The sequence below is a fragment of the Macrobrachium nipponense genome, chromosome 41 (assembly GCF_015104395.2).
Source record: "Macrobrachium nipponense isolate FS-2020 chromosome 41, ASM1510439v2, whole genome shotgun sequence".
NCBI lineage: Eukaryota > Metazoa > Arthropoda > Malacostraca > Decapoda > Palaemonidae > Macrobrachium > Macrobrachium nipponense.
Window position 1 is genome coordinate 37,587,769 of NC_061102.1, and position 21,669 is coordinate 37,609,437.

The window sequence follows — 21,669 nt, forward strand, 5'->3', positions numbered from 1 at the left end:
TTATCTAGCCCCATAAAAGTAGCAATTTATGGCGCCAAACCAGGCCAAGTTTTGGTTATCAGCGCCATAAGGTGCCGATAATAGAGTCAAGTCCCGTCCACACTAGAAAACATTGTTTGCAAACAGTGTTTCCTGTCCAGACCTCATTTGTCGTCAGGATACTCATGGTGCAGTAGCCTCTGTATTCTACTTGGATATTTTAATGCGCCCGAGGAGGGATAAGAGAAAGAAATAAGCCTACCTTTGATGGCGGGGAGATTCAATTAGGCTTCTTTTCTTGTCCCTTTTCTTTATCAGTGTCTGATCAATGCCATTTTAGGGAAGAATAGGGATTCAATGATGCATGCATTTTTTTCTTCAAAATCTAAATAATACAACTGATTGGGAAATAAATATACAAGAGGCTTCAAAATCCTTGCTGAAGACTGAAGAATCCTTGATGCTTCAGATTCTTGCAGAAGACAAAAGAATCCTTGAGTCTCCAAAATTCTTCCCAAGGACAAAATACAGGCAGTCCCTGGGTTATGACGGGGGTTCCGTTCTTTAGACGTGTCGTAAGCCGAAAATCGTCGTAAGCCGGAACATCATCAAAAATCCTAAGAAAACCTTACTTTTAATGCTTTGGGTGGATTGAAAACTATGTAAACTGCATTCTTACGGCATTTTTCATAAAAAAAACCTTCAAATATTGATTATTTTGCATTTTTGGTGTCATATTTCATCTTCCAGATGAGCTTGTAGGCGTCGTAACCCTGGAACATGTGTCGTAACCCTGGAACATGCATCGTAACCCTGGAAATAACGTCTATTGACAAGCGTCGTAACCTTGGAACGTTGTAAGCCGACACCGTCGTAACCCGGGGACTGCCTGTAGTTCCCCTTACGAAAGATTTCCTCCGGAATCGCTGGTGACTCTTATTATGTGATTGACTATATCCTAGTTTCAGAAAATATCAACTAATTCATGTGATTCTCCAAAATCCTCGAAGAAAAAAAAAAAGAATCCATGAGGCTTCAGAATCCTTGCTGAAGAGAAAAGTCCCTCTTATAAAAGATTTCCTCTGGAACCACGAGAGGTAGCCATTATTACGCGACTGACTATAACCTAGTTTTAGAGAATGCCACCTTCTACATATATAAATGGGAAAAGGACTGTTTCCTCACTACATGTTTGTATGAATGCTTTAAAACTTAACATTTCATTTGTAGTACATATTTGTTTTTATATGTATACTTAATAGTAGTAAATGCACTCAAATTGTATATAACTTGTTTTACATACTACCTGTATATTCCTGATAGCACTTCAAACAAATAATAACATACAGTACACTTATGTATGTCCACACTAACAGTGCCCACTTGATACTTGGAGAATATTTTCCTTGTATACATAAATGGGTAAATATATGTTAAATGAATCTCACTGTCTTTATCATTTGATATTCATCATTCAGGTAGACAAAGCCATTTTACTGATACAGTAATATTTCAACATATCTATAAGACCCAGGCCTACTTAGATGACAACTATAAGGGAGGGAAGCTGGAGATACATGGAGATTTTTGGAATATAAAAGCATAGGAAAGACTTGGGTGCAGAATTTCAGAGGCTTTTTGCATCACATGACATTGGAGGTGAAAAAAATTACTACAACACAGAATATCTGTTGATCATACACTATTCTGTTTTCACTTAATTTTCATTTGTTTAGTTAAATTGGTGAAGTCATGTGGTATTATATCATTTTGATCTTTCATACGGAGGTTTATGCTATGAAATACAAGATATGAAACCCTTATCAATAGTATAAATGAATCATTAGGAATGTTGGAAAAATCCATTTTATGAAGATTTTTTTTCAGAATTTCTATTTACTTGATCAGGAACCTAAAAATTTGCTGTCCAACCCAAGAGTTTTCACATCTTAAGTTGTTAACTAATGCATTCTCTGTTATTGCCAAATAATGAAAGCTTAACAACAAACAAACAAGGTACAAAGTATGATAAGTGACAACTGCCATAACATCTATCTTCATGTGAAACAACAGGGTACAAACTATTCTCGCATACCATAAGTTATGTTTAAATATGTTCAGGGAGGATTATACGGAGCTTATTCTACATGTACTAGTAGACTAAAGCTTCACAACTTATTGTAAAAAACCCATTATAGGATCAAAATTCTAGGGCAGTACACTCAAGTTCTTACAATTAGTACTGACAAAATACAACACAGGATAAATAAAAACAATGGGGTATCAGAAAACTGGAAAATGTCTTTGGATCCCTTACCCAATTCACAACTCTGTTCTGGCTCAAAATTTCTTTATTCTGTGAATGTAAAAAGCAAAGAAATACTCAAGTGTCTTACAGGTACCTCAAAAGTGTTACTATACTCTAAGGAATGCTTACAAAACCCCTCAACTTACCTTCTCTGTGTTTATACCTTTCATCCTCTTCATCTGACCAAGAGCTCTGTTGGTACTCTGCTGCAGAGGAATCATGGTAACCTCTACTCATTACATAGTTCAGTGCCAATGACTGAGCAGCTAAACTTCCAGGTTTCTCAATCATTATCTGAAAATATATACAAATGGAAAAATAAGCACAGTTTGCACTAACATGGCAATATATTATTGAATGAAATACATTTAGCAATATCTGTTTAAAAAAATGAGTATGTTTCCCCATCTAGCATTTGATACCAAGGAAAGGGTGGATGGTATAATTTTCCCCCACAAAGACTGAATATCCTAAAAATAGAGAACCAAAGCCTAAAATCAGGTTTTAGCAAAATACATCATCAATCTGTGGAAGGAACCTGCAATATATTCATCTTTAGCAGGATCTCATATATAATGTTCCTTATGTATGTACTTTAAACTACCACTAACAAACTAAGATTTTACTCAAAAATAAGAAAACAATTTGGGCCTGGTCAGGTTGACTGGTTCAGTAGTTATTGCACTATTGAAACTTCAGTAATCAATTTCTAAATTTATTTGTAGACAGCTATGACAATACTAAGCATACAGCATTATTTAATTACATACTAGAGAGATATATTTTGACACAGAATCATTGAATTTGAGGTAAATTCCATTCAGTTAATCAGTCATTCAGCCTTTCATGAAAATACTATTAGATCCAGATATATACAAAGGGATTACCTACTTGACATTGTACATACAAATGACAGTGCATGTCACTAGCCATAGATGACAACTCAGCACTCAAAAGATTGGGTACCTAACTATCCTACCGCCCTGAGTGCTAACACTGAACCACAAGACTTAGTCTGACTCATCACTTTTGCTTTTCCACTTAATACTTCCATGCATACCTTGTTCATAATCTCGATTTACATTCTTTACAAGTTCAAAGCTATTATGTATGGTATGTATAGCAAAGTTTTTTAGTAAGACTGATCTTCACTCCAACTGATTTGGACTAGCAATAGACTTTCCTCATATTAATGGTGTTTATGTTCTTTCTTTGTTACAGTGGTAACATGACACTGTGATTAACTACTAATACATCTTTCAACAATGACAGATTTGGAATCCTTGTTAGCATTTATATGTATTCTAATGGTTGTTTGCTTTTATTTCCCAACAAGGGATGCGAATCTTCCCTCTTTTGGGTATTTGAACTTCAAGGGCTCAACGTGGGTTCTTAGTAGAACTGAGCAACTTGAAGCAATGGTTCCTTTTGGATCACTCAAACCCCCCTCTCCCTGGACCTCAAAAGTCGTATGATACCTCCACATATGCCACTTCCAGAAGTGGATTTCACATGGAAGATGGTCTTTCCACTGGAATTTACAGAATGGTATTGCAAACTTTAACATTTAAGACAAACATAAATTCAGAATTCAGGCTCAAACTCTTGACACTTAAAAGGGGATTATAATCAGAAAGCTGGAGCTGTGCTTGACACTTAAAAGAAACCTGAAATGAAAGCTAGAGTAAAACTTTTGATATTTTAAGAGGTATATGATCAAAATGCTCAAGCTAAACTCTTCACATCAAAAAGAGATGTGAGAGCAGAATGTTGATGCTGAACTCTCAAAATTTAAGAGAGCTTAAAATCGGAATACTGAAGCTAAAACCTTCACATTTAAAACTTGTACCCAAAGGCATCTACCAAGAAAGTAAAGTACTATTTAATTGAAAGAATAGGCCCTTCTACAGTTAAATTGCATGAGCATCTGACTAAAAAAAATAGGTCATTTTATAAGCTTCAATAATCATGGAGGTAAATCTGGCTGAAATTATTAAATTTAAAAAACTGAAATTCTGGAGAGGAAAACTGGCTGATGACAGAAATAACTAATATTAAAATAAAAAAAAATAAAACTGATGATTTGAGATACTGAAAATGGATATAATTCAGCCCACAACTTACACGCTAAAGAGGAACCACAGACAGGAAAATATATTTGTATCACATTTTATTACCGTTACCATTTTCATTTATTTTTTTGTGCCAACTAGCTTCAACTTCTACATCCACCCTATGGTATATTTATAAATATTTGAGTGCATCCTTGTCACATGCAAACTGATACTTTGCTACTGTATGAAATTGAATGTCTTTTTATGTAAATTTCTTTACACCTGTTGCCATTTTTGTTCAAATGTTTGACAAACTACAGTAGACCCTTGACTCACGAACGCATTGACCCACGTACAACTCGATCCCCGACCAAAATTATAGGTAAAATTTCACCCTTGACCTACGAACTAACTTTGAGATACGAACAAAAAAAAATGCGGAAAATAAAAATTCTGTTTGGGTCATGAACTAATTTTGAGACATGAACATTTGAAAAATGCTGGAAATTTCTGGAAAATAACAATTCACTTTGTTTCACAAACTAATTTTTAGACACAAACATTTGAAAAATGCGCGAAATCGCCCAGCACACGTGAGAGCGTTTGAGTTGCCATGGGAACAGCCATCCTCCAGCCGCCCACGCACGGCGTCACCCACGCATCGCTCTTTGTCTCATCTCATTGTGTACAAGACGTTCGTCAATTCGCTTAGCATTTTTTGCGCTAAAACTTGTGATTTTCTTCATAATGGGCCCTAAGAAAGTGAAGAGTGGTGGTGAAAGTAAGAAAGTGAAGAGTGATGGTGAGAAGAGGGTGCAGAGGAAGATAACCATTGAAATAAAGAAAGAAATCAACTGACGAAGAGGAGGCTGGGGAGGAAGTTACAGATGTCAGCAGTGATGTGATAAAAGCCGCATTGGAAAAGTGGAATGATGTCCAGTGCTTCCTTGAATTGTATCATCCGGACAAAATTGTTACGAACAGGATCGTGAATATGCTCAATGAAAATTTAATGAGCCATTTCAGAAAAGTTATGCAAGGAAGGAAAAGGCAACAGACATTGGATAAGTTTGTGATTAAACGTTCACCAAAAAAACCTAGAAGAGTTGAATCTCCGGAACGAGATCTCCCCGACCTGGATGGGGGAGGGTCTCCTTCCGCACAATAACCTCCTCCCCACCCACCACCCTCCTCTTCTCTTGTCCGTCAAGCCAGAAGTCTCGCCAGTCATAGTAAGTGTTCACTTTACAAACGTTTTTATAGTGTTAGTTTACCATTTTAAATTATATTATTAGATATATTAAGGTTTTTTACACTGACTTTTACATTATCTGTGTAAAATAAGGCAAAATATACATAATATATATTGGTTCGTAGGGGTCGAGAACCAATTAATATTATTCCCATTAAACCTTATGGGGAAATTAGCTCCGAGTCACGAACAATTTGGAACACGACCAAGGTCTAGGAACGGATTGTGTTCGTGAGTCAAGGGTCTACTGTATCTTAAAAACATGTTTGTTGTGGTTCTGCTTGTAATGACTTTTCCTTGGTTATAAGCTTAATTTTGGCGTCAAAATATTCATATACCAGTGGTTTTGTGCAGCTGAAGAAAATACTGTACATGAAGACTCGGTGTTATAATGAACTAGAAATTGATGTTAAAAATATACATTTCACCTGTAAAAGCCTCAAAGCTTGAATTTGAAGATGATGAGGAGGTTTACAACAATAGGCCATGATATGTTGTCTCATACAACCATCATTCCCGACTAATTCTGCTTCATGGTCTTCTGTTAGCCAAGAAATTATATCTGTAAATAAGGAAAATATAATTACATTGTAAATAAAAAAATACATTATTATTACCAAGCCCATTTTAAAATATCAGAGCCATTCAAATTCCTGACACAAGGGCAAAAGCAGGGAAACATGAAATACTGTGCTGAAAATTACTGGAAAACCATCAAATTTGACAATTCTGGCCCTCAGCAATAACATGCCATGCTCCAAAGTAGTAACCTTTATTTTTTTTTTATTTACTGTATTATTATTATTATTATAAAGGATTAGTTTATCCAGACCTCTGAGCCTAACAATGGCTCTTCTCGGGCTGGTTATAAATTTACTGTAAAACTCCTATGTTTCCTGTCTTCATTCTCAGGACTGAACAAACTATTTCTGTATTATTATTATTATTAATTGGATCACCAAGTCACTACAGCACTGACTGCTCTTACAGAGTTGGGTAACTAAAAAAACTCTTCAAATTTGAATATCCTTCTCAATTACGTACTCTAATTTTAAGAGTGAAATAATTAACTGTATTTTTAGGTGGTTAAAAGAAGACAAGACATAGTTTAGAAGAATAAATTAGTTGATGTAAAAATATATACGTATACTGTGTAGTGTACAAAATTTATAAAAAGTCCCAAATTCCACAAAAAATTAATCAAGTTGAAATTATGTATCCAATATTTTATTACACTGTCCCAAATTTATATCATACTTAGTCCACCAGCACTAATGACCATAGAAAATTCATAAGAAATATAAATGAAGGCAAAAAAATGAATCTGTTAGTATTTCTTTAATAGCACAAGAGAGCTGTACATACTAATTTCTGCAAATGAAAATAAGGTTGTCAACAATGGTTTACATTTACCTACATTGTTTCATAACACTACAATTCCTTCTAAATATAGACCACTCTTGTGTTTCCACAAAGTTTCAGAAACATTAAGCCCTGCTGAAATAAAAGATCAGCAGTAGACAGGAGCCCTTTTCATGAGTTAGTGTTAAATAGCCAACTGCCCCAGTTTTTGTTTTCCCTCAGTCAAGTGTTTGCAGGTTTGAACTTTAATTTTTTTCACCATTTTTTTTTTATTTTCACCATAGCAATGAAATTACTGCGAGTACTTTCCGATTTTCCCAAAGGAAGCACTCACTCATTTTAATATGATATATATTTTACAATACAGTTAAATTATTTGATTCTTTTTTAACTTCTTGATTGTGTGCAGTCACCATTTCCTAAGCCATATTGCATACACTAGACTTTTCCTTCCCACAGATACCAGGTGAGACCTGGAACTTGTCAGCAAAATTCTAGGTCACTTCTTCATACTCTTTATAAAAAAAATACACATGTTAATAGTTTTTACTAAGGAAATGCAGTTTAAAATATTTAGTAAAGAACCATACAGTAAACCACTTATACCAGTTTCTGCAAAAGGATCAAAGGATTTAATAAAAGACCAGAAAACTTACTATTTACAAGAAGTGGAGAAGACACTGCCAATACTATTTTGGTTGTTAGAGCAATGTATAGTGATACCATATCTTCATTAGTACTTGTAAGAGAATGACGAAGAATGCCCTCCAAAAATACTTCTCTTACAGTACTACAAATAGTTGAACCTAACACACCATCGCTAGCGCTTACCACCTGAAATAAGAATTACAGTATACTACATATATGATTTTGTTAATAGAACAAGTTTTTCATACAAATCCATTAATTTATAATTAGCTCATTTCTCACTCCAAAAATCATAACAGACACTCAGTCCCAATTGCTTGTTTAATGTCAAAACAGCCGTTTTAAGCAACTATATACTAACTGGTTTTAAACACCAAAACTGGCAATGTTTCACCCCTCATGTCATCACAAGATAATTACCTTATCACAGTAAATGAGCCAATGCAAGAAGGTGACTACTTCAGCCCTGCCAGGAAATTCTCCCAATTCTTCTTCCTCATCACTGTCACTGTTTTCACTAGCCTCTCTAAAAAATAAAATAATATACAATAATACAACTGACAAAAGGCCACAAATTTAGTAAAGAAACCTTTGCTATTGTAGATTAGGTATACTTCATATTCTTAAATAAATTGATAAAAAATCAACAGTGTGATATACAGAAAGACTAAGAATTCTATCTTTTAGGTAAAAAGTCATAAAGCATTCTAAAATTTAATTTTCTCAAAGCAAACTCAATATACTAACAGCATGAAATTCCAGTCAGCTTATCTAACTGTAGAAGAAAAAAGATCAAGTTGACTGGTTCACAGTGGTTTACTGAGTGTCTCTGTGTAGTCTGATTCAGTTACAAAAGAGTCATGAGGATGAGAAAAGATTAGGTCTCATCACAAATCCATTATTACATGGTGTAAATAACACTTCTGATGAAAGAGTACTGAACTCTTGACTGAAGAACCTTGAGAAAATTTCATCTGAGAGAGATGCTACTCAACCAAATTTTTTGGCCTGTGGAGTGAATATAATCTGAAAAAGACTGGGGATGACTATTTCTTCAGCAAGAAGGGCTGACCAATGAAATATTGCCATCTCTTTGCAGAAGGAACAGAATTTATAGAGTAAAAAAAAAAAAAAAAGTTTCTCTTCCATTAAATAGACCTAGTAACTCATCAAACCTATGGAACTTAAGTTCCATCTACAGATGTACTTTCATATTTGGAAAGAGGAAATAGAAAGCACTAACTAACCTGAAGACAAGAATGAAAAGAGGAACTCATCCTACTAAGTACTGGACAATGATATTTTTAAGATAAAATAAAACTTTATATAATACAGCTTACAGCAAATGAATTTTGGTTAGACTAACATACCTCCACATAATAGGAGTAAGTAGCACAGGTTCCTGATTTTGTACTTCACTGAACTTTTGGTAAAAGCTGTTGCTGAACTGTGACCTAATGCTGACTAAATACAGCATTCAGGACAAAGAAGAGAGCTTCTTCAGACCTAAGAAGTTAACATGAACATTACTAGAAGACAGAGTACAAACCCTAAATGAATACAGGCAGTCCCTGGTTATCGGCAGGGGTTCCATTCTCAGCGGGGTGCTGATAAGCAAAAACAGCCATTAACCGCAACTCAATGATTTATGGCGCTTATGGCAAGTTACAGTTAATGGTGCCAATAACTGGTTAATGGTGCCTCTGTTAGGTGTGTTATGGTGTCATAAATCTATTATTGGCACCAACAGAAACTTGGCCCATTATGCCGCCATAAATCGCCGACTTTGCATCATAAAACCAGATCGCCATAAACCGAGTCCGTCATTAACCGGGGACTGCCTACTGGCATCAGAATGCAAAAGAATCCTCAGCAAGAGGCGAGCCACAAGAAATTCTCACTCTGACACATTGGTGACTAATTTACTAAAGATCCTTGAGAAAATTTCCTCCGAGAGAGATGGCGCTCAACCAAACTTTTTGGTCTGAGGAATGAATATGATCTGAAAAAGACTGGGGATGACTATTTCCTTAGCAAGAAGGGCTGGCCAAAGAAATATTGCCATCTCTTTGCAGAAGAAGCTGAATTTGAAGAGTAAAAAAAGTTCCTCTTTCACTAAGTAGACATAGTAACTCATCAACCCCATGGAACTTATGTTCCATCTATAGATGTACAGTGGACCCCCCGTATTCACATTCTCCAGATTTGCAATTTCATCATAAAATGTAATTTTTGTGATAAAACTATTTAAAAAAACAGGTATAAACATCTATCATGGGTTTTCTTGAGTTTTAACTAACAAAATAGGCCATTTTAAGCATTTTTAAAGGGGGTTCCAATTATTTAAGGGGGTCTGGTACGCAACCCCTGCAAATACAAGTGGGACACTGTACTTATATATTTGGAAAGAGAAACTAGAAAGCACTAACTAACCTGAAAAGAAGAATGAAATGAGGAACTCATCCTACTTCATGCTTTTATCATGCGGAAAGCTCCAGTAGAAGAACTTCCTCACATGGTTTTATCCTCCGCTTCCAAGATAGCATTGAAAGAGGTGAAAGTTTGGTTGGTTAATAAGAGGGATCTTGGCAAGGCTACATTTGCGTTTCCTCCATCGAGACTTATTGAGAAACGCTACAGATATTACCTGACAGGCGAGACTCCTTCCCTGGGAGTTTCTGCCTCCTCCCAGGGAGATTTCTCTGCCTGAGTGTACTCGGCCAGATGCTCAGTGTTCAGAGTGGCTAAAGTATTTTTCACTTTGCCAGAAATAGACCATCTGGTGAAGAACATTTTCAAGATATTGGAAGCATTTAGTTTTTGAGACTGGACGGTGGGCGCTTTGGCAATGAAGATAGAGAACTGTTCGTTGTTGCAAGAAGACCTGTCAGACAATAGGTTGGGAGTGCTTTCGTGTGCAGGCAAGGGAGTTAGACACTTCCAGTGAAGTAGATTCTCTTTTCGCTATAGGCCAACTGAAGAAGAGGGAGCTGTGGTGCTTGTTTATCTCTAGGGGAGTTATGTCCATGGAGAAGTCCGCACTGTTGTTTTCTTCTTTGGATAAGACTTATCTATTTTCGCAGACATCGCACAGATTTGTTAATACAGTCAGCCAAGAAACAGAAGGAGTCAGTAGCCACAGCTTACAAGTCGTTCTCTCCTCTTCAGCCTTGCCCCTTTCGAGGAAGCAGTGCTTGTTCTCGATCTAGGTCTAGATCAAACTTGCACCCAGGCTACAGATTGGTTAGGAAGGCTAATATCAAAGCTACCAAAAAGCAATGAGTTGTGCATCTCCCATGTTACTGTAGAAGCAAGGTTCCATTATTTCTGGAGGGAATGGAGTGACAGAGGTGCAGATCCTTGGGTGGTTCAGCTGTTAAGGGAAGACTATTTCATCCCTCTCCTACAAAAGCCACCGTTTTCCAGTTTTCTGATAACGTTAACACCGTACTCGGTAGGATCCAAGAATCATTTAGCCCTTGCTCAAGAGGTTCAGTATCTTATCCACAAAAGAGCATTGGAAGTACGTAGTAGTAGATCACGGCACAGAGGCTTTCTACAACCTACTCTTTGTAGTCTCCAAGTCCTATCCTAGATGTCAGTGCTCTGAATCAATTTATTGTAAAAACGAAGTTTCACATGGAGACAAGTGCTTCAATCCTGGTTTCTCTTCATCCAGAGGATTGGATGGTGACTTAGGATATGGAAGATGCATACTTCCATATGCCCATCCACCCAGAGTCAGGGAAACTTCTCCATTTTGTGTTAGATGGCAAGGTATATCAATTCAGAGCCCCATGTTTCCACTTGACAACTGCACCCCAAGTTTTCACAAGTCTTGTCCCCTCTAGCGAAGTGGCTACACATGATGGGGATAAAATGCTCATTTTACCTCAATGACTAGCTTCTACACTCTCTCTCAAAGGAACAGTGCATGAAGGACTTGAGAAAACTTTTTGCTCTGACTCAGACCCTGGGAATCGTAATCAGTGCCCAAAAATCCCAGCTGGTTCCGTCTCAGAGGATTCTATTTTTGGGCATGATTCTGGACTCTCGGACTTTTTGGGCTTTTCTATCACCCAAAAGAGTGGAATCTTGCCTACAGACAGTACAAGAGTTCATGGATCGGAGGTCCTGCTCACCCCTTCAGTGGATGAGTCTGCTAGGAACTCTTTCTTCCATGGAACCATTTGTCAAGCTGGGCAGACTGCACATGTGTCCTCTACAATTTTACTTGAAGGTCCTCTGGTCCAGGAAGACACAGGAGGACTCATTTGTTTTCCCTATCTCTGAAGAGATAAAGTCAGATCTCCAATGGTGGTCGTCTGAGGACAGGCTACAGGTAGGAAAGTTTCTTAGAGTGAAGAGTGATAAAGAGTGAAGGAACGCTTACCTCCCTGCTTGCAGATGTACGACAGCGCTGTCATGTTGCCCGCAAATACTGCCAATATCCTTCCGAAACCTGTTGAGCAAAGTATTGCAGACCGAGGAAGATCGCCAACAGTTCCTTAACATTGATGTGCAGGGCACTTTGGTCCACCAACCAGAGTCCCGATGTCTTTTGAGACTCGAAGATGGCTCCCCATCCTAGGTCTGATGCATCAGACAATCTCAGGTCTAGGTTCTTCAGTCGAAGAGACTTTCCTACCTGTAGCCTGTTCTCGACAACCACCATCGGAGATCTGACTTTATCTCTTCAGAGATAGGGAAAACAAATGAGTCCTCCTGTGTCTTCCTGGACCAGAGGATCTTCAAGTAAAATTGTAGAGGACACATGTGTAGTCTGCCCAGCTTGACAAATGGTTCCATGGAAGAAAGAGTTCCTAGCAGACTCATCCACTGAAGGGGTGAGCAGGACCTCCGATCCATGAACTCTTGTACTGTCTGTAGGCAAGATTCCACTCTTTTGAGTGATAGAAAAGCCCAAAAAGTCCGAGAGTCCAGAATCATGCCCAAAAATAGAATCCTCTGAGACGGAACCAGCTGGGATTTTTGGGCATTGATTACGATTCCCAGGGTCTGAGTCAGAGCAAAAAGTTTTCTCAAGTCCTTCATGCACTGTTCCTTTGAGAGAGAGTGTAGAAGCTAGTCATTGAGGTAAAATGAGCATTTTATCCCCATCATGTGTAGCCACTTTGCTAGAGGGGACAAGACTCTTGTGAAAACTTGGGGTGCAGTTGTCAAGCTGAAACATGGGGCTCTGAATTGATATACCTTGCCATCTAACACAAAATGGAGAAGTTTCCCTGACTCTGGGTGGATGGGCATATGGAAGTATGCATCTTCCATATTCTAAGTCACCATCCAATCCTATGGATGAAGAGAAACCAGGATTGAAGCACTTGTCTCCATGTGAAACTTCGTTTTTACAATAAATTGATTCAGAGCACTGACATCTAGGATAGGACTTGGAGACTACAAAGAGTAGGTTGTAGAAAGCCTCTGTGCCGTGATCTACTACTACGTACTTCCAATGCTCTTTTGTGGATAAGATACTGAACCTCTTGAGCAAGGGCTAAATGATTCTTGGATCCTACCGAGTACGGTGTTAACATTATCAGAAAACTGGAAAACGGTGGCTTTTGTAGGAGAGGTATGAAATAGCCTTCCCTTAACAGCTGAACCACCCAAGGATCTGCACCTCTGTCACTCCATTCCCTCCAGAAATAATGGAACCTTGCTCCTACAGTAACATGGGAGACGCACAACTCATTGCTTTTTGGTAGCTTTGATATTAGCCTTCCTAACCAATCTGTAGCCTGGGTGCAAGTTTGATCTAGGCCTAGATCGAGAACAAGCACTGCTTCCTCGAAGGGGCAAAGCTGAAGAGGAGAGACCGACTTGTAAGCTGTGGCTACTGGCTCCTTCTGTTTCTTGGCTGACTGTGTTAACAAATCTGTCGTGGATTTACTCTGACAATCTGCCAGTATGCCTCTTACCGTTGTCTGCGAAAATAGATAAGTTTTATCCAAAGGAGAAAACAACAGTGCGGACTTCTCCGTGGACATAACTCCCTTAGAGATAAACAAGCACCACAGCTCCCTCTTCTTCAGTTGGCCCATAGCGAAAAGAGAAGCTACTTCACTGGAAGTGTCTCTAACTGCCCTGCCTGCACACGAAAGCACTCCCAACCAATTGTCTGACAGGTCTTCTTGCAACAACGAACAGTTCTCTATCTTCATTGCCAAAGCACCCACCGTCCAGTCTCAGAAACTAAATGCTTCCAATATCTTGAAAATGTTCTTCACCAGATGGTCTATTTCTGGCAAAGTGAAAAATACTTTAGCCACTCTGAACACTGAACATCTGGCCGAGTACACTCAGGCAGAGAAATCTCCCTGGGAGGAGGCAGAAACTCCCAGGGAAGGAGTCTCGCCTGTCAGGTAATATCTGTAGCATTTCTCAATAAGTCTCGATGGAGGGAACGCAAATGTAGCCTTGCCAAGATCCCTCTTATTAGCCAACCAAACTTCCACCTCTTTCAATGCTATCTTGGAAGCGGAGGATAAAACCATGTGAGGAAGTTCTTCTACTGGAGCTTTCCGCATGCTAAAAGTAGAGGCGGGAGCTGCTGGCTTCCCTGGAGAGAAGAAATCTGAATAACTCTCCAAGAAGAAAGCTAACAGAGACCAGTAAGCTGAATGAGGTTGGGTTTCTTGCTCTATTGCTTTGTCCTCTGACGAAATAGGAGAGAACATTCTCCTTATTGCTTGAAGGAGTTTCATTCTTCATAAAACTCATCAGCTCATCCAGCTGACATTTGAGTGGAGCCAAAGACTCATCTGCATATGCCAAAGTAGGATCAGGAATGGTGTCCGGAACTGAGGCTGTTGCCATTGGCGCCAAGCGCCCCAGATTGGGTGTAACTCCGGGCGCCGAGCGAGTTGAAGCAGGAGCCAAGTCAACAGAAGCAACAGCCAAGCAAACAGAAGCGGGTGCCGAATGGGCAGTCGCAGGTGCCGAGCAGGAAGCAGAGTGCGCCAAGCTACCTGAGAGGGGAGTCGAATGCTCAGGTGCAGGAGTTACTTGGTCAGCTACGGGCGCTACTGGGCTCAGAGAGGCTGACGGGTGTAAGGCAGCAGCCACTACGAAATCTTGATGTGACGGGCGTTCAGACAATGGTGAACACCTGGCAGCTAAAAAGGGATGAATAAGCAAAACCTGGAAGCTACATGATGACTGAGGGTCGATACCAACCTCTCTACTTCTTAACAGGAGGCGGAGAGCTGTCAGTGAGCAAGGAATGGTCCTCTTCTCCGCGGCCTACAGGCTGACAATCTGTGGCCGACGACGCCTCTTTTCTGAGGACGACACTGAAGAACCCGACGACAGATGTGAAATACTAAATAAGACACCTTTCCAATGGTGCTCTGCACCTCCCTGTGAGCCAACAACAGGTGCAATGGAGGGAGGCAACTGTCTGGGGGCAAACCCCTCCAGCCTCCCTTGGACTTCCAGTATGTTTTCACCCAGTGCCGGGGAGCGGGACAGCGACCTTCGTCTAGAACTGGTGGGCCAAACAGCCACCTCCTCAGATAACACAACACTATCACTAATTACTGCACTTTTGAGAGGCGAACTCTCCACAAACAACCCGAAAAAGGAGCCAAGATCTACTATCGCCTTAGCGAGAAACTCAAATTTCTTCTCATACTTAATATCAAGGCTGGCAATGGTGTCGGGCTTGGAATCACGGGAGCCTGAAGTAGGAGTGACTGGTAAAGAAGTAGGAGGGCTAATTATTGGGGAAGAGATAGGAGGTTGAGCAGGAATAGGAAATTCCTCAACTAATGACGGAGAACTCTCTACGATAGCATTACTTTCGGCTCTACGCCTTCCTCTTCCAATCCCTTGCTAACTAATCTAAATGAGAATTCAAGGTTTTCCATTTAACTTCATCCAAATCTACACACTCTGGACATGATAGGTCCCTAGAACAAGTCTGTTCCCTATACTTAGAATGTGAATCGTAAGAAAATTTTTTTAATCTGGTTCTACATCCTTCTGAGCAATACCTAATGCTCAAGGCACTAGAATCTGACATAAGTGATCAATAGCTAAGTAAAGAAAACCACAAAATGTGCAAGTACCTCACCAAGGAATACTGCAATAAACCCCAACTATGACGATAAAAAGACTACCAAAATCACCAATGTTAGTTGGATGCCAGTAGCAAATGAATTGGTTCTCTCTGCAGTTTTGTACTTATCGGTCCCAAAAGTGGGCGGGTCCTACACATCTACACTAGCGATGGTGGCTCCACCACACAATTTGTAAGATTTAATTGCCACAGTAGTGAGCTCTCAGCTATTGGTAATTACTTGGTAAGTTACATGTATAGTAAAAACTAAATTCTACCTAATACCTGACAATAACAAAAATTATTGTATATGTAGTAGTATATGAAATAAAAAGCTACCAATATCTTGGGGTAGAACATTTCAAATTAATTTTGCTGGATGTTGTTCCCTGGTTCTGTGATCTTTGAAAGCAGTTATAATAATTTGGTTGGCCCTTTGAGGTTAATTTATAATCTGATACTTGCTTTGGCTCTTTTCTTAGATGCATTAGCAATAACAATAGGGTATAAAGATGTCAACAACCAAGGCTTTAATGATAATGACAACCAATGATATGACAAGCACAGAAAGGAAATGTCAAAATACAATAAAATTCTAAAGAAATTACAGTAATCCTGAACACTTCCAAAAGTCTTGGAATCTCTGTAAACTGTTGACCAGTTGGCACAAAAAAATACAAAAGTATCAGTCAACTCACAGTCCTGAGGATACCTATGTGCATGTGCCAATCTATCAAAGCTAGCTGATCTTCATCTTTTCTCCTACAGGTAATGAGGTGACTTAGTTTTCAGCAAAATGTCAAGTAACTTATTAAACAGTAATGGATTTGCATATAAACAAAGGTAGTTTATGATAATCTAAAAATCCTAACACATAAGTTTTACTACAAGCATTAACCAATAAAACCCAATTTACTGATAATTAAACATGAAAAAATTCCATAACTATTTTGCTGAATAATCTGAAGTTAAAAGCAAGCAACAAGACCCTCATTAACAATTTTGTATCTGGACACCCAAGATCAATTCTCAATTCTTATGGAGCAAGCAAAGTTTAAGTATGATAATTAGCTTAATATATCTTTAAAAACTAAAATAAGATCTTGCAATTTTCACAACAAACCTTGCTTTGTCTGACATTGGTATATCTTCTATAAGAGCTGGCTCTGAATCAACAGGAATTTCTTCTGCTGACGTCACAAGTCGTGTGGCCAAGTAATGAGGAAGCAATGTATGCCTTGATATTGTGCTACTACTCTGACTTTCCCTGACACTGGCAATTCCAATAAGACATTCGTGTGCACTGTTGGCTATTTTGCTGTCCTGTAGCAAAACACAAATTTAGTTTTCAGTTAATCAACACTCAATTTAAAAACCAAATAGACAGTACCATGGTATCTGAATTAAAAAATACAGTAGTTATATCTTTAACCTAGTAAATATTACATGGAACTCATGAGGACTAATGAGACTTAATTTAAAAGGTGAAGGAAAAGTATCCAATAAGCCCTTTTCCAACTTATAAAAAAATTGCATAGAATGTACTGTAGATGTACAGAATTAACAATAAACAATTTAGATTAAGCCACTGCTTTGCGGCAGAAAACGATAAAACGATAAAATAAGATTTTACGTATACTTACCAAGTAGTTACATAACTATAGTTTCTAAAACCGTCGGCAGCTAGAATTTTTGAAATTCGTGGAAGCGCTGATTTGTTTTGGTCAGGTGATACCCCCCGCCCACTATCGGGAGTGAGGAACCAACACCGTCCGAAAATCAGTTGTTTATGTCCTATTATCCATATAAGGGGACGAGGGCAGGCTTTGATCATGTAACTACTTGGTAAGTATACATAAAATATTATTTTCATAAAAAAGTCATTTTTATGTATGCAACTTACAAGTAGTTACATAGCTGAATCCCACATTGTAGGAGGTGGGATCCATGGATATGCTCATAACTTTTTAAAATTTAATTATACAAAATATATATTTAGAGCTAGCATCCATGCAGATGCTTGTTGGTTCCTTACCTGGTAAGAGAGCTGAACAGTTGATTACTGCCTCTGGAAGTCGCTTGTCTTGACTCATAGGGACGTGGCGGTATAGCCATGGCTCATCCTCTAAACAGTGGGACCCATGCAGCTAAGGAATGTCCGTGGCTAGCATGGTCAACCAAATCATGCCCCTACCCAAAGTAAAAAACATATCACCTCAAACATAACCATAAAATTCATACCCAACTCTACACTTGACTGAAGGGTACTCCTAGTACATCCATAGTACCTCCAGGCTCCCGTAAAAAACTCAACAACCTCGTTCAAGGTGAAGAGATAGATTAGGAAGGTATGACTTCCTACACACCCTTACCATATGCTGTGCCCGCCGCTAAATACGGACCTAGGGTACTGCAATTTTCATATACTGTTTCAATATCACGCAAGTAATGCGAGGCAAACACTGATTTACACATCCAATACGCTGCTTGAATAATCGAGTCCAAAGAGAGATTGTATTTAAACGAGAGAGAGGTTGCCACTGCTCTTACCTCGTGAGCTTTCACTTTAAGTTTATTACGGTTGGTTTCTTTCATTTGTGAATGAGCATCTACAATCACGCTACGTAAGAAGAATGCCAGGGTGTTTTTAGATATCGGGCGCGCCGGATTCCTTACCAAACACCATAAACGATCGAATGGGCCCCGAATCTTCTCTGTCCTTTGTAAATAACATTTCAGAGCTCTGACCAGGCAGAGCAACCTCTCCTCTTCTTCCGGTCCAACCAAGTCCGTGAGGTTTTTGATACTGAACGAACGAGGCCATGGTTTGGACGGGATCTCGTTTTTTCCCAAAAACCCCAAGGTTGATGCGCAAACTGCATTACCCTGTGCAAAGCCTATTCTCCTGTCCATGGCATTTATTTCACTCACTCTTTTAGCTGTAGACAGAGCTACTTGGAATAAGGTCTTTCTTGTCAAATCTCTTAACGATGCTCTTTGCAATGGCTCACACGGAGTTTCCGACAACCACTCAAGTACTACATCTAGGTTCAAAGATAATATCTTCAAACCTTTGGGTTTTTCTATATCGAAGGACTTAATGAGATCTGCAAGATCTCTATTCGACGACACTTCCAATCCTCTGTGCTTGAAAACAGACCCTAACATCGCCTTATAGCCTTTGATAGTTGCAGTAGACAGATTTCTATCTGTTCTCAAATATAAAAGAAAATCTGCTATTTCTGTTATAGTTGTTTTAGAAGATGAAACATTATGCTCTTTACACCAGGCTCTAAACACAGCCCACTTTGCCTGATAGACTTTACTTGAAGATTCCCTTCTGCACTGCGCAATAGCTCTCGCCGCTTGTCTTGAAAACCCCTTCGCTCGTAAGAGTTGTCAGATAGTCTGTAAGCGGTTAGAGACAGAGTGGATAGCCCTTGATGGAACCTCCTGAAGTGGGGTTGTCTGAGTAGATCTGTTCTCTGAGGAAGTAACCTTGGCCAATCCACTAGAAGATCTAAAAGATCTAGAAACCATTCCTGCGCTGGCCAGAATGGAGCAATGAAAGTCATCGAAACGTTGTGATGCATTCCAAATTTGTTGATGACTTCTCTCACCATCTTGAATGGAGGAAAAGCATACAAGTCTTTGTTCGACCAGTCCAAAAGCATCGCATCTGTTGACCATGCTTTCGGGTCTGTGGCTGGTGAACAGTCAAGGGGGAGACGATAGTTCCTTGCTGTGGCAAACAGATCCATCATAAGTTTCCCCCAGAGTTTCCACAATTCGAGGCATACCACTGGATTCATCATCCATTCCGTGTGAAGCACTTGCCTCCTGCGGCTCAGTTCGTCCGTGAGAACTTTGAGTTTCCCCTGAACGAACCTCGGAATTAATGTGGTTTGATTCCAATTCGCCCATACCAGCAGGCTCCTTGCCGTCTCGCAAAGAGAAAACGAGTGTCCCTTCTTGTTTCTTTATGTAGGAGAGCGCTGTCGTGCTGTCCGAGTGTATTGCCACTACTTGTTGCGAACTTCGTCCACGAACTTCAGCAATCCCCAGTGGATGGTGGTCAGTTCCTTTCGATTTATATGCCACTGTATGTATTCTGCATTCCAAACTCCTGATACTTTTTATTCCCCCAGAATCGCTCCCCAACCTTGATCTGATGCATCTGAAAAGAACACTAGGTTGGGGCTCTGCAGGAGGAGGGATCTCCCTTCCGCAAGTCTGTCTCTTAACTTCCACCATTGCAGGTCCTCCTTTATTTCCTGTGTGATAGGGAACACAAAAGAGTCCGGAAACTTCTTTCTGTTCCAATTCGCTCTGAGGAAGAACTGTAGGTTCCTCATATGCAGTCTCTCTAGTGTCACGAACTGTTCTATTGAGGACAAAGTGCCCAAAAGACTCATCCATTCCTTTGCAGAGCATTCCTGGAGAACTAAAAATTTCACTACCTTCTGCAAGCACGACTCGATTCTTTGTGGGGATGGAAAAGCCCGAAAACTCACTGAGTTGATCCTCATCCCCAAATAGACTAATTCCTGACTGAGGAGTAACTGCGACTTTCGTCTGTTTATTAACAGTCCTAGATCCTGAGCTAAAGTCAGGGTTTTCTGAAGGTCCTCCGTGCACCTCTCCTTTGTTTGTGACCGGAGAAGCCAATCGTCCAAGTAAAGGGATATCCTTATCCCGACTAGATGTAACCATTTCGCAATGGGAGCTAGCACTCGGGTGAACACTTGTGGTGCGGTTGAAAGCCCGAAACACAGCGCTCTGAACTGGTATATTTTGTCCCTGAAGACAAAACGGAGAAACCTCTTTGAGTTTTGGTGTATTGGGATGTGAAAATATGTGTCCTCCATATTGATGGAGATCATCCAATCCCCTTGACGGATTGATGAAAGGACAGACTGATTCGTCTCCATCTTGAACTTTGTCTTTTGCACATAAAGGTTCAGAGTGCTTACGTCCAATACAGGTCTCCATCCCCCCGATGACTTGGGAACAACGAACAGACGATTGTAAAACCATGGTATTAGTAATCCTCTACTAACTCTATTGCTTTCTTTTGCAAGAGACGAAACCTCTTCCGAAAGGGCGATGAATTTCTTTGAATTTTCTGAGTAGGCTGTCAAAGCTATCGGAGAGCCTGATAACGGTGGCTTTCTCATGAATGGAATAGCGTAACCTTCTTCTTAAAAACCTTAGACCTTTAATGGATTCCAAGGTCCGCCCCTCTTGCTTCCCATTCTTCCCAAAACTGATGGAGCCTCGCTCCTACTGGCGCACGAAGGACTGATACACTACTTCTTGGTCGAGGGGTTGGTTGAGGATTTTTTAACAGATTTAAGGGTGAAACGTGCTCTGCCCCTTGATCTTGGGAAATATCTACCGAATCCCCTGCCCCGAAAGGGTTGTCCTCGGCTGGCTGGCGAGGGGCGTACACTAGGGATATTTTCTCTAGTCTGTTAGTGGAATACGAGAGAAGATCCTGTGTTGCTTTCTTCTGCAATTTGGAGGCAACTAGCACTACTGTCTCTTCTGGAAACAGGTGCTTCTTATCCAAGGGCAAATATAACAAGGCAGACTTTTGGGTACGAGAAACTCCCTTGGATGTAAAAGAACACCATAGCTCTCTCTTTTTTAGGATACCTAACATGAAGAGAGAGGCTAGTTCCGCGGAACCTTCTCTAATCCCCTTATCTAAACAGATCACTCCCGAAATGTCTGTAAAAGCTTCCTCACTCAACATTGAATAGCTCTTCAGTTTACGTCCCAAGGCTTGTACTGTCCAGTCCAGGACTCTAAAAACTTTGAATACCTTAAAGATATTCTTAATGAGGTGGTCTAATTCTGACGCCGTAAACATTATCTTGGCCAAGTTGAAAGCCGATCTTCTCACAGACACACCCAAAGAGAGAGCTTCTCCAGTTTCGTAACACAAGTGTCTCCTAGTTGAAAGACGAGAAGGAGGAAAGTA

General features: G+C 39.7%; 1 protein-coding gene across 1 annotated transcript in view; it reads right to left on the bottom strand.

Annotated features, from left to right (window-relative positions):
* Positions 1–21,669, bottom strand: part of LOC135212695 (FHF complex subunit HOOK interacting protein 2A-like) — a 177,018-nt gene that overhangs the window by 59,355 nt on the left and 95,994 nt on the right. The window contains exons 7-11 of the mRNA XM_064246378.1: positions 16,807–17,006; positions 8,024–8,129; positions 7,612–7,789; positions 6,022–6,155; positions 2,434–2,581 (exon numbers count right to left, since the gene is read on the bottom strand). Of these exons, the coding sequence (XP_064102448.1) occupies positions 2,434–2,581; positions 6,022–6,155; positions 7,612–7,789; positions 8,024–8,129; positions 16,807–17,006 (766 nt within the window). The remainder of the gene's footprint in view (positions 1–2,433; positions 2,582–6,021; positions 6,156–7,611; positions 7,790–8,023; positions 8,130–16,806; positions 17,007–21,669) is intronic.